Source organism: Euprymna scolopes, chromosome 40 (genome assembly GCF_053919585.1).
Source record: "Euprymna scolopes isolate OS-2025 chromosome 40, ASM5391958v1, whole genome shotgun sequence".
NCBI lineage: Eukaryota > Metazoa > Mollusca > Cephalopoda > Sepiida > Sepiolidae > Euprymna > Euprymna scolopes.
In genome coordinates, this window is record NC_136521.1 from 43,121,474 (window position 1) to 43,134,442 (window position 12,969).

Genomic DNA, 12,969 nt, shown 5'->3' on the forward strand with positions numbered 1-12,969 from the left:
AGGTATGGTATAATAAATTATGTGGTTTATCTATTTTATTTTTACTTTCATCATATTTTGATTTGGTTTTGATACCCCCAAATTCGAAGCTATCTCTTTACAACCTTTCCTTTTCATAACCTATCATACTTTCATAAATCAGAGTCCATTTTCTGTAGGCTATTTTTGAATCCAGTCAACGACAGGTACTTTTGCTAATATATATATATATATATATATATATATATATATATATATATATATATATATATATATATATACACACATATATATATATAAATGAGTTAAATCACAGATTAGATAATCAAGTGAATTTTCATATCAAATATTACAGTAAAATAATATTTTCAAGACGATCCTAGCCAAAAAGGTAAAGCTCAATATATAAAAATAGAGCAAATATAAGTTTAAGGATTTGAGTTGAATTCTGTAGATTAAACTAACTTTTTCAATATATGTGCTGAACATTTAGCTGAACATTTTGCTAATTGCATTTCATTTCCTCTGATGATTTATTGAAAATCCATGGATTAAGTAAATAAATTTAATTCTTTTCCATATATTCCTTGTTTCAAACAATAAATTCTTAACTTAAATATATCTTTATGTATATTTTAATATACAAAATTTAACTTTAATCCTTAAACTTATATATATATATGTAGTCAACGACATACAGTCCTGTTTCGCTGTATTACAATTCATCAGAGCCGCTAGACTAATACCCTCTTCCAAGCCGAGGATTGAACCTAGAACCACCGCGTTGATACTCAACAGTTCTACCGATAGACCCACAGGAACGGTAACTGAAAATAACCTCGTCAAATGTATTTTAAATTGTATTTTAAACAAATATTTGTCCACCACTTTTATAGTGCTCAAACCGCTTACTTATAAACAAGTATATATATATATATATATATATATATATATATATATATATATATATATATATATATGTTTATATATTATTATTATTATTATTATTATTATTATTATTATTATTATTATTATTAGAATTCAAAAGAAAATAATATAAAATTGGATAACCTTTGGTTGGTCGATGAGATTTTGTAGCGTCTTGATGCTCCTGTCTTTGTTCTGCCAAGTGAGGTAGGCGGCCAAATTGGCTGTATAGGCCGCGGTCAAGATGAGGATGTTGAACCAGTAGAACGCTATGATGGTGCGGGTCGACGTTGTCTGTGGCGAATATTCGGTGCCACCACCGAGCAGGACATTCAAAGCATACCATAGACTCTCTTTGAAATCAAACTTGCATTCCGACTCCGACTGTGTCTGGTCGAAGCGCGTCATGAGGTAGAGGGCGAGTGCCACCACCAACATGCATAGGACGATGGAGAACCAGAGGTTCCTCGAGAAAGGCCACAAGAATTGGAAGTAATTGGACGTGGTCTTTGTTTTTAGGATAAGCAGGCTTGTCTTGGAGGTCTGTATGCTATAGGAAGAAGAAATGATCCGTTCGGTTTCAGAGGACATCGGGACGGCGCCTATCGCCATTGAAGCGTTCTGGGTAATAGAAGATTTTGAAAAGAAAAATGGAAAAATAGATCCGTATTAATATTTAATACTGAAATTGCAATATTAAGCAGAAAAATTCTCGTCACATGCCGAGTTACAATATGTATGAAATTATATATATATATATATATATATATATATATATATATATATATATATATATATATACATATATATATATATATATACATACATACATATATATATATATATATATATATATATATATATATATACATATATATATATATATATACATACATACATATATATATATATATATATATATATATATATATATATATATATATATATATATATATATATATATACAGGGTGACCCTAAAACGGGCCCCAGCTCTAATTAGGCCCCGTTTCTTCGTGTTTTGTCCGAATGAAATGAAACTTTGGTCATAAGTAGTTTATTATATTCAAAATATCACATCAAAACACAAGGGTCTTAGGCCTTTTTTTTTCTCCGTTCTACAGCATATGTTCTAGATAGCCTCCATTTAGCTTTTTTTTGAGGGGGGGGTCACCCTGATGAGTCGTAGACGACGAAACACGTGTCAGTGGATAATTACATTTTAAAAATAACATATATACCGCTCCCCATGTGGGGGTACCAAATTGGTTAAAAGGGAAAATTATTCCCAACTCGCATTTAGGTAAAAATGCACTTTCGTAAATAATTGAATTCATTCAAAACATATCGCTAAAATCAAACCAAAACAACATATATATATATATATATATATATATATATATATATATATATATATATATATATATATATATAATTTTTAAGGGTGTGGGTTTGAAGGTACATTCCCTAAATGGTAAATGCACAAAAACTAATAAGGTACATATGCAGAAAATCACCCGCTTCTTTATGGATGTTGCGTCGGAATATTCCGGCAGCTAAACGTAAACGTCGGAATTTGTCGAGCGTTGATCAAACTTTAGAATGCTAAAAACAAAAAGAAAGCACCACGATAGAAAATATTTATGGTATAGTAATTTCAATGTAGAAAATGGAAATACAATAATTAAAAAAAAAATCAACCTACGGTAAGATTCATGAATAAATAATATTATTATTTATTCATTTTATTTTATTTTTTTTGTAAAATAATGTGTAGGAACAGGTGAAAACCTTTCTTTTTCTTTTCTTTTTTTTTTTTTTTTGCTAAGAAATATCTTCATTTTTTTTTTTTTTTGCTTTTAAAGGAATTATTTTTTCTTTTATATAAGATACTAGCTGACAGCCCGGCATTGCCCGGTCGTACAATGCGCTTAAACGTGATATTTTAATTTCTGCATATTTTTATTATTATTATTACATTTTCACCCCAAACAAGGCAAATTGCCACTTTGGTGTAGGGGGCTACTATCAGGGGCAACAACTACTGGAGTACTATGTAGGGATTTGGGCAGCAAGATGTCGGTTCACGTTACACTTGAACTTCTGCACGTCAGTACTGTTGGGGAAGCAGGGACCTGGAATGGAATTCCAGAGTCTAGCGGTTCTGGGGAAGAAACTATTGGAGTAAAAAGATCTTTTACATCTAGGGATCTCTACAGTGTGGGGGTGGGATTTAGCAGCCTGTCGGGTTTGTCGAGGGTGCTCACGTCGTAAGGGCACAAGTGATTGCAGCTCGTCAGAGCATTCACCACTAAAATACTTGTAGAACAGGCAGAGGGATGCAACATTTCGTCGATGGGACAGAGGCTGAAGCTTAGATGCCAGTTCAGGGCCTATCAGGTTTGCGACTCTCTTTTGAACCTTGTCAAGGTAGAGTTTGGAGAGAACTGGAGCTACTTCGGCTGAGCACTTTTTTAATAGCACAGCTGGGATGAGATCGGGTCCACATGCTTTTGAAGTGTCAAGGTTTTTTATGATAGCATGCACCTGAGCAGGGGTGGTTTACAGATCGTCTAGCGTGGCGTCTGTCCGCATAGGAAAGTCAGGTAGGGGGTGGTTGGAAGGGTCCAGTGTGGAGTTTGAGGCAAACTGACTGGCAAGCATGTTAGCCTTGTCGGTTGCTGAGGAGACAACCTCGTGATTGTTGGTTAGTGGGGGAATTGTTGATTGCCAATTATTTACTACACTGTTGTAGATTTTCCAGAAGTCTCGAGTTCCTAGTTTCTGTGCTTCGATGCGCTTTTTAGTGGCTTCCGTAAATTCTCTCTTAGATGTCGCTATTTCTTTCTTAACGTTATTTCTAGCTTCTATATACTTCAGTCTGTTTGAACTGGACATATGTCGGTTAAACCTACGGTATGCATGCTGCAGTTGCGCAAGTCGACGTAAACCATTGGGGAGAGTGGGGCTTACTATAAAATTTCCGCATGGGAACATGCGCTTCGATTGCAGTTTTGAACCAGTCAGTGGTCTCGTTTGCACACTGTTCAGCAGGGAGAGAAAAATATTTCTCCATGGGGCATCTCTGATTAGTTCCCTGATGGCTTCCCAGTCAGCCTTTTTATAATATCTCGTTGTTTTGAGCACTGGCTCTTCATTTTGGCTCTAGAGTTTAGGGCGATTTCAACCATTATCACTGAATGATCAGCGTTCCCGAGTGAGCTGTGGGCCTTCGTTATGCATTCATCGGGAACTGTGATCAAAAACAGATCTAGAAGTGATGCGTGTTGTTCTTCCTGGTCAGGGAAACGGGTTGGAAACGTTACAATTTGTGATAGGGAGTGAGATATAGTGAAGCTATGAGTTGTGCTGCCCGCTGCATCTGTGTAAGTAGAGAATCCAAGCCAGTTTTTGTGGTGGACATTAAAGTCACCAAATACATGTATTTGTGCGCTAGTGTCGAGGGACAGTGCCGTGTCTATGCTGTCAGAGACTTTGTTTATTATGGTGCAGTCCTGAGTCGAGGGAGAGCGGTAGAGAAAATAATAGTAGCTAATATTGTGTTGCATGTTTAGTCTAAAGCACATAAAGGCTTGATCATCTGTTTCTAGGTTTGTTTCTCTAGTCAGGGGGGGGGGAGGTATTACGAATGTAAACTCCAAGTCCGTGCATGTGTCTGTCAGAGTCCTTACGGCAGAGTGGGAGATATCCAGGCATGTTAAAGTGGTTAGATGGGATGGAGGAGTGTAGGTTAGTCTCACTTAGTGCTAAGATATCCGGGGTATTTGTTAAGAGAAATGCTTCAACATCAGCTAAATTAGTTCTAAGCCCACGGATATTTGTGAATGCAAGCCTCAAGGGAGGAGGCAAGTTGAATTTGTTTGTCCCTAAGCCTGGTTTACGCTTATTTTTAGATTGTACTGTCGTCATATTTTTTTTTAAAGAGTTTCGGTTTAGGTAAGGGGGAGCTAAACAAGAGGTTATGCAGAGCAGCGTATTAATTATTATAGAATCAATCCTTTATATATATTACGCGCTATCAATCCTTTATATTATATATTAAGAAGAATATATTCTATATCAATCAATCCTCTTTCTTTTCTCTCTCTCTCTCTCTCTCTCTCTCTCTCTATATATATATATATATATATATATATATAGATATATATATAAATATATATATATATATATATAAATCCTCTATATATATTATATAATTATCTATATTATATATCCTCTCTATATTGTATATACCTCTTCTCTTTCTCTCTCTCTTCATTATATATATATATATATATATATATATATATATATAGAGAGAGAGAGAGAGAGAGAGAGAGAGAAAGAGAAGAGATATATACAATATAAAGAGGATATATAATATAGATAATTATATAATATATATAGAGGATTTATATATATATATATATATATATATATATATATATATATATATATATAGAGAGAGAGAGAGAGAGAGAGAGAGAGAGAGAGAGAGACAGAGAGAGACAGACAGACAGACAGAGGGAGAGAGAGAGAGAAAGAGGATTGATTGATATAGAATATATTCCTCTTAATATAATATAGTATATATATATATATATATATATATATATATATATATATATATATATATATATATATAGTAAGTTATAAAATGTATATGGCGATTAAGCTACACTGAATATTTCGCGTTTCATCCACTCTAGGATTCTTAAGCCTTATGCCTGAAGAATCCTAGAGTGGATGAAACGCGGAATATTCAGTATAGCTTAATCGCCATATGCATTTTATAACTTACTAACTAGCTCTACCTACGTATTGAGCACTTTTGAAGTAAATACTTAAAGTTTACGCATAAATCTATACTTTCGTATATTAATTTTATGTGAGTAAATTTAGTTATATATATATATATATATATATATATTTATATATATACGTTTTATTTTTTATTACCGTATCTTTCTGTTAAGTTACATTATTGTTTCAGCTACCTGGCCGTTTTTTTGGCCGTCTGTAGCATCTTCCCGGCCCAAAAAAAAAAAAAAAAAAAAAAAAAAAAAAAAAAAACGGCCGGGTAGCTGAAACAATAATGTAACTTAACAGAACGATACGGTAATAAAAAATAAAATGCATATTTGCCCTACAACAGTATTGAGCACTTTCTTCAGTTTTTACTAATTACCATTTCTACTAAATATACATACATATATATATATATATATATATATATATATATATATTATTAATATTATTTTTTTCCTTGTACACATTTTTGTGAATTATTCCATGGATTTCTGCCTTTGGATTATTATGGACCATCCTCTCCCAATTACGGGATTTCCTTGGATTTTACTTGTACAAATGGAAATTCTTTTAACTTTCTTGAAGTTTTACATTTAGATTTTACCGTCACTGGATTTTTTATCTTCCACCAAACTATCCATTCATGTGTAATCACCTTTTTCTTCACCATATTCCCTCTGCTTAACTTATTTTGTTTTCAAGTAAGATCTTTGACTTACTTGTTGTTTCATCAAATACTTCTGCATGCAAAATCCGATCCCGCATTTTGCTAATTCCTACCCTCTGATGAGAAGGAGAGTATTTCTTCGAAACTCCGCGGATTAAGGACTATCCATTTATCTAGTGTTTCCTTTTCAGATTAAATATGTTTTTAACTCATTTCAAAGTGTTTTTTAACATATTTCATTAACTGTTTGCTCATATATATATATATATATATATATATATATATATATATATATATATATATATATATATATTTATTTATTTTTTTACTATAATAATTAAATACCTACAGACACTAGTGTTTCATCCTTTCGGGATTCTTCAGTGCAGGGTGTCACGATTACTACCAGTCGAACGATTCGAACCCCGCGACACGAGACATCTCTGGCTCGATTAGCGGAGGCCGTATCCATTCGGCTACCATTAACCGTGTGAAATAGCGTTGAATTTTAAACATTTTAATTTAAATGCTCATTACGTCAGACAGACAGTGATCAAATCGTTATACGATGATCTACGCATAAGAGCTAAATTGACCGACTTTTAATTCAACTGAAAGTGCTCAACGATAAGAAACGAATTTCTTAAAGGGGATATATATATATATATATATATATATATATATATATTTCATTGCTTGTTATTCTATTTATTCTATTATTATTGCTTGTTTTTCTATTGTTGTGCTATTTAATGAAACGTGCATAAAAGAAAAAATGCTGCCTAAATATACATATTCTATATATATATATATATATATATATAGATATATATATATATATAGATATAGATATATCCTATTTATATTATATCTCCTATTTATATTATATATCCTCTCTCTCTCTCTCTCTCTCTCTCTCTCTCTCTGTATATATATATATATATATATATATATATATATATATATATATATATATATATTTGTAGTCATCGACATACAGTCCTGTTTCGTTGTATCACAACTCATCAGGATGTATATATATATATATATATATATATATATATATATATATATATATATATATATATATATATATATATGCTATCTCTATTATATATACTTTATATCTATTAATCCTCTATACGAGGAATAATTTGCCCGGTGGACTAATTCGCAAAAATAAATAAATAAATATAAAATAAATAAATAAATAAAATAAAATAATAATGATAATGTCGTTTATCAAATTTCGACTGTGTTTCTTTATAATGTCACGTCCGCTGATATTTGGGCTTTACGATGAATGCCCTGGAAAAAAAATAGTGAGGTACATCCGGGCTTGAACAGGGGATCATTCCATCTATATTCTGAATGTTCTATCACTAAGCTATATCTCCACATTATAATTTTTTTTTTAAGAAGAAATTTGCTGAAATTTTAGTATCTTCCTTGGCCGGTGTAACGTAAAATATTTCACTGTAAAAATGTTCTATTTTCAATACTTATCGGATGAATTTTTGTACAATACATATCTAAGAACACTGCCAGACATATAAATTAGCTTTGTGTGAAATTTGCAAAAGATAGGCTCAGTCGTTTCGGAACCTATGAGGAAGGAACTTACAAACGAAGTGGCTTTTATAAAATAGTAGAGATTGAGAGAGAAATAGAGATGTTTATTGTTGTAACGTGGCCGTTACATTCGAACCGTGTCGTTACACTTCAATTACTCGGACCCACACTTTGTCTGGTACTTCATCGCAAATTACAAATAAAAATAGGAACGAAATAAAAATCCGTCTCGGCATTTTTATTTATTTATTTATTTTTTTGAGTGCAAATAAAATACTTTTATTCGTGGTTCTTCCAACAATAACACATTTCATTATCTTTCAAAATTCTTTTCGCTTTTTAGACCATGCAGCGAGACTCATTCGCTGCACACGAGTAAAAAAAAAAAAAAAAAAGAAAAAAGGAAAAAAAGAAAAGAAAAGGAAAAGAAAACGTCCGATCCTTCCCTTTGCTCAATCACGTGCTGTCATTTTATTTTATTTTTCTCTCCCACTTCTTTCTGTGACGCCAGCGCGTGAACATTTGCCAATTTGCATACGTGCTTTAACGGTTTCTGCTGCTAATATTTTCGCTAGCCAGCAATCTTAAGGCTGCTGATTTTCATACATATTGTGTTGTAAAGAGGGATTTTTGTGTATTTTATAAAAAAAAATATACAACAAACTTTTTTTTTATTCGTTTTATTTCTGTTAAGGTTAGTGGGTAGGCTATTTTTTGGGTGGGAGAGATTTTCGGTTGACTGAAGGGCTACTCCGACAGCAAAGAGAGATGAGAAGGGCCAGAGGAAGCGGAAGGAAGCTATTTAACGGGTTGGTGTCCGCGATATGTATCATATTTAATGATTAAAACTAATATTTTCCTCCACTTAATTAACTGTCGTCTGCTGAAAATTTTGATTTCACTCAGCACGTTTGTATTGTCGTTTGTTGGAGCGATTTTCATTGGCTGAGCGTTTCTTCATATTCCAGCGGTTTACGTAAGCTGTCGGAATGAGCTGACACATAAAAATCAGGCTATTCTCTGCATAAGTACAAATAATAACATGTCTACATACTTTTCCTGCCATTTTTGATGTGGGTTTTTTTTTTTCGTTTTCTTTTTTTCTTATGGGGTCACCGCTTATCAAGGTTCAGAAGTCACTGGAGGATAAGGGCTAAAGATTGCCAAGTGAGATAATACTATGGTGTTCGGTAATGATGAAAATTGGGTAGAAAGTGATTATTTAAGGGGACGGCTCAACAAGAATTTGTTTGCATTGGACTTGAAAACAACTATGTTATAGCCAGCTGGGACGATAGAGAGTAAGGGAAATTGTTGATGGTAATGGTAACTAGGCGAGTGTTTGCCGTGAATGTTTTTTACAGGAGGGGGGGTCACAGATTGAAGCTTAATCGAGCATCTGCCATAAACATAACGATAGAGCAGAAATAGTTGTGTATGTTTGCAAAATATGACACATAGACGGCGATGAATATGAAAATTGCTGGGGCTATGATTGGAATGATAACAAAGTGAGAAAACGCTTTTTTATGGAACTCGCTCCAGACAAAACATGAAGCCAGCTGAAAAAAAAAATATCACTCCACGGTCAAAAATTAGCAAGCAATAAGTTTTAGATAGATAACTTCCGACCCAGAAAACAGCAATTCTTCCTCCTTGGTCAGAAATATCGCGCATGGAATGTGAGGACTAAAGTACAAAATAAGGAATTAAAAAATTACAAAATAAGGAATTAAAAAATTGCCGAAAGTAAACCTAACGTCTACTTTTTTTTACTCTCCTTTGCTCAAAATGTGCTAGAAATTCCAGTCCAGAGACAGGAGTTGCTCAGAGCATCGTTTCCTGCCTTGACCGGATTCAAAAACGACTTCGAAATCTAGCAGACAATGTCCGTTTCCTTTCCTTACAACCTTTTTCTCACAGAAGAGACGTTTCGAGTGTATCCACTGCTCTATCGCTACTTTAATGGCAAGTATTCAACTGAGCTTCAATCTGCAACAAAGACATTTATTTCTTCATTGCTATGGCCGTGATGTCAACCACTTGATCGTCTTCTCGAACGTCATTCACGCTTCTCGTTATCTCGAACGTTCTCCCCGTCTCTAACGTGATCTCCTTTTTAAAAGCTTTATTTTTTCCTCATCGGTGACATCATTTCGCATGTATTTGCATTGTAAACTTATAGGTCGGTCTTAGACGTGTGACCGACCCACGTGTTGCAGTAAATGTCCTGGAACGGTCCCATGCCGTGACGATGGACCAGTCCTATCTGTCCGAGTATGAAGATCTGTCGATGAGACGTCTTTTTGTCTAAGTGAAGATAAAAGGCATATATGGGATGTTGGGTGTGGTTGGCTCCTTCACTTAGGACTATCTTCGCTCTGGTGGCATTCTTTCTGGAATCTTCTTCGTCTTCAGACCCGTTTCGTTAATTAAGGCAGACATTTAAGGCAGATACAAAAACACACGACACAGGTTGCAATATATACGAGAAATAATCTTATCTATTTATTTTACAAACAAAATATTACAATACATTACAAAACAAATTACAGATCATAATTACAAATTACAAATCATAATTACAAATTATAAATCATAATTACAAATTACAAATCATAATTACAAATTATAAATGATTTATAATTACAAATTACAAATCATAATTACAAATTACAGATCATAATTACAAATTACAAATCATAATTACAAATTACAAATCATAATTACAAATTACAGATGCTAATTACAAATTACAAATCATAATTACAAATTACAGATCATAATTAATTTTCACAATTAGCTCTTTAAAACTAACTAGCCCTAATTAGTGCTGAAGGAGGGGGTGCTCCCCCTCCTCTCATTTACGGAGAGACAAAAATCTTACTCCATGGCTGTCTGAAATCAAAAGAGATCGAGGGAAGTAGAAGGGCATTGTGGTTCCCTTTTTTTTTTTGTTTGTTTGTATATCGCTGCATGTGCGATCCAATCACCTCCCGGCCATATCGGGGTTGGCGAGAGACTACGACGACCAGTGGCACTAGCAAAAATAGTGCCACAATATATGCGCGTCTGCTCTATGTTACAGATCTATACCCTCCTCCGCATAACATTTATGATAAGCACTCGTCTAGCTATAACCACTGTCAACAATTTCCCCTAAAACTAAACGCAAATTCCATGAACAAAGTTCTTTCCTCGAAGTGCCCACCTGTGGAACACTATAATACGGACTGCTTTCCAGCTGACTACAACATTGTCGTATTCAAGTTCAATATAAACGTGTTCTTGCTGAGCCGTCCTCTTAAATAATCAAATTCTACTCAGTTACCGCCACTACCGATCACCACGGTGTTGCCTAACCATCCATCTTACAAACTGATTAACTTTTATCCTTGAGTAGCATTCGAGCCTTGATAAGCGGTGGCTCCCTTGTAAAAATAAAGATCAAATAAAAGTGAGATACGTTTCTGAATTTTTATTTTTTTTTTAGATAAGGATTACTTATTTGTATTATTTGGGTTCTTCGGACTACTGTTTTCATCTTGAGTGTTATTTTCACAACGTTCTGGCTGATGTAACCTCCGACTACAAGAACCCCTGGGGCAGTGGTTAGAGCACTTGGAAAAAAAATGAGTCGTAAAAGTAACATTCTTCTGAAGGTTTAAGGTTCAATCCTGAGTGTGGGTCACTGAAAATACAAATCTGAATTACTTAGAATTTTTATCCAGTCCTGGTTGACGGAACGAGAATATGTCCCCCCCCCCGTGAAGTGAATATTGATTCCCGAGTTCGACAGAAAGATTCCCGAGTTTGACAAGATATACTTGAACAAGATCAGAGGTTATATCGATGGAAACATTGTGAAAATGACACTCAAGAACATAAATAATACGAAAACAGAGACAACAATGAAGAATTGTCTCAGAAATTGCTCACCCCTTCTGCCAAGTGATCAATCAAAGGTGATCTTCCGCCAGAGCCAGTTCCTCTTTCCACATCTTCGATAATATAAGTGAAATTCAGACGCTTTGCAATCTGGTCAAGGACTTCCAGGCTGAAACCTGTGTATTTACCGTTTCGTTTCTCGATAAATGGAGGGTTCTGAAATAGAAAATTATATTTACCAAAGGATTGGAATTAGAACGGATTCTGTTCCCGACAGTGCACACACGCACGCACACGCACGCACGCACGCACGCACGGCCGCACGCGCGCGCGCACGCACACACACACACACACACACACACACACACACACACACACACACACATATCTCTATCTTTTTTTTAAAATTCTATTTTCACCCCAAACAAGGCACACTGTCACTTTGATGTACGGGGCTACAATCGGAGTCATAAGTTGCAAGGATACAATGTAGGGAGTTGAGCAGCAAGATGACTGTGTTAGAGAATGGAGAGAAAGAGAGAGAGAGAGAGAAAGAGAGGGAGATGTGTGAGTTATAGTGTAGACACGTTGACCGGAAGTCAAGATCAGCTGATTTGATTGCGTGTGAGTCATGTGATCAGGTTAGCTGAATCGAAGAGATTTGGTTGCGACTTAGACGAGAGCGGACGGCTTCGCCGTTGTCTCCTCCCCTTCGCTGGGGGGGGGACGAATGCTGACGCGGTAGATATAAGATCTAGAAGAAATAAAAACAACACAGGCCAAATTCACTTTCCACCTTCTGCAAGACATCTGGGAAAGTGAAATAAACTATAGAACCAATTTCTTGTCTTGGAGTGAAATAAATCTTCGTCCCCAAAAACAGGTATCAAGTCTCCCTCCCAGACGAGAATTTCCAGATGGACCAACAAAATGGCAGAAGGTATGTTCAAATGACATGTCACACACATATTCACACTTAACAGCATATGAACATATGTAATAGAAAGACCACTAGATGATCACACACAAACGACATTAACTCTGATAAGATAATCAAACACTCAGTCTTTTATAAATAGACACGCTTTAATATATCATCTCCATTCCAATTTCAACCAATATACAACAA

General features: G+C 34.6%; 1 protein-coding gene across 1 annotated transcript in view; it reads right to left on the bottom strand.

Annotated features, from left to right (window-relative positions):
• LOC145265764 (glutamate receptor 1-like) overlaps nucleotides 1-12,969 on the bottom strand; it is an 81,929-nt gene that overhangs the window by 21,954 nt on the left and 47,006 nt on the right. The window contains exons 10-11 of the mRNA XM_080121814.1: nucleotides 11,892-12,056; nucleotides 1,051-1,527 (exon numbers count right to left, since the gene is read on the bottom strand). Coding sequence (XP_079977940.1) covers nucleotides 1,051-1,527; nucleotides 11,892-12,056 — 642 coding nt within the window. The remainder of the gene's footprint in view (nucleotides 1-1,050; nucleotides 1,528-11,891; nucleotides 12,057-12,969) is intronic.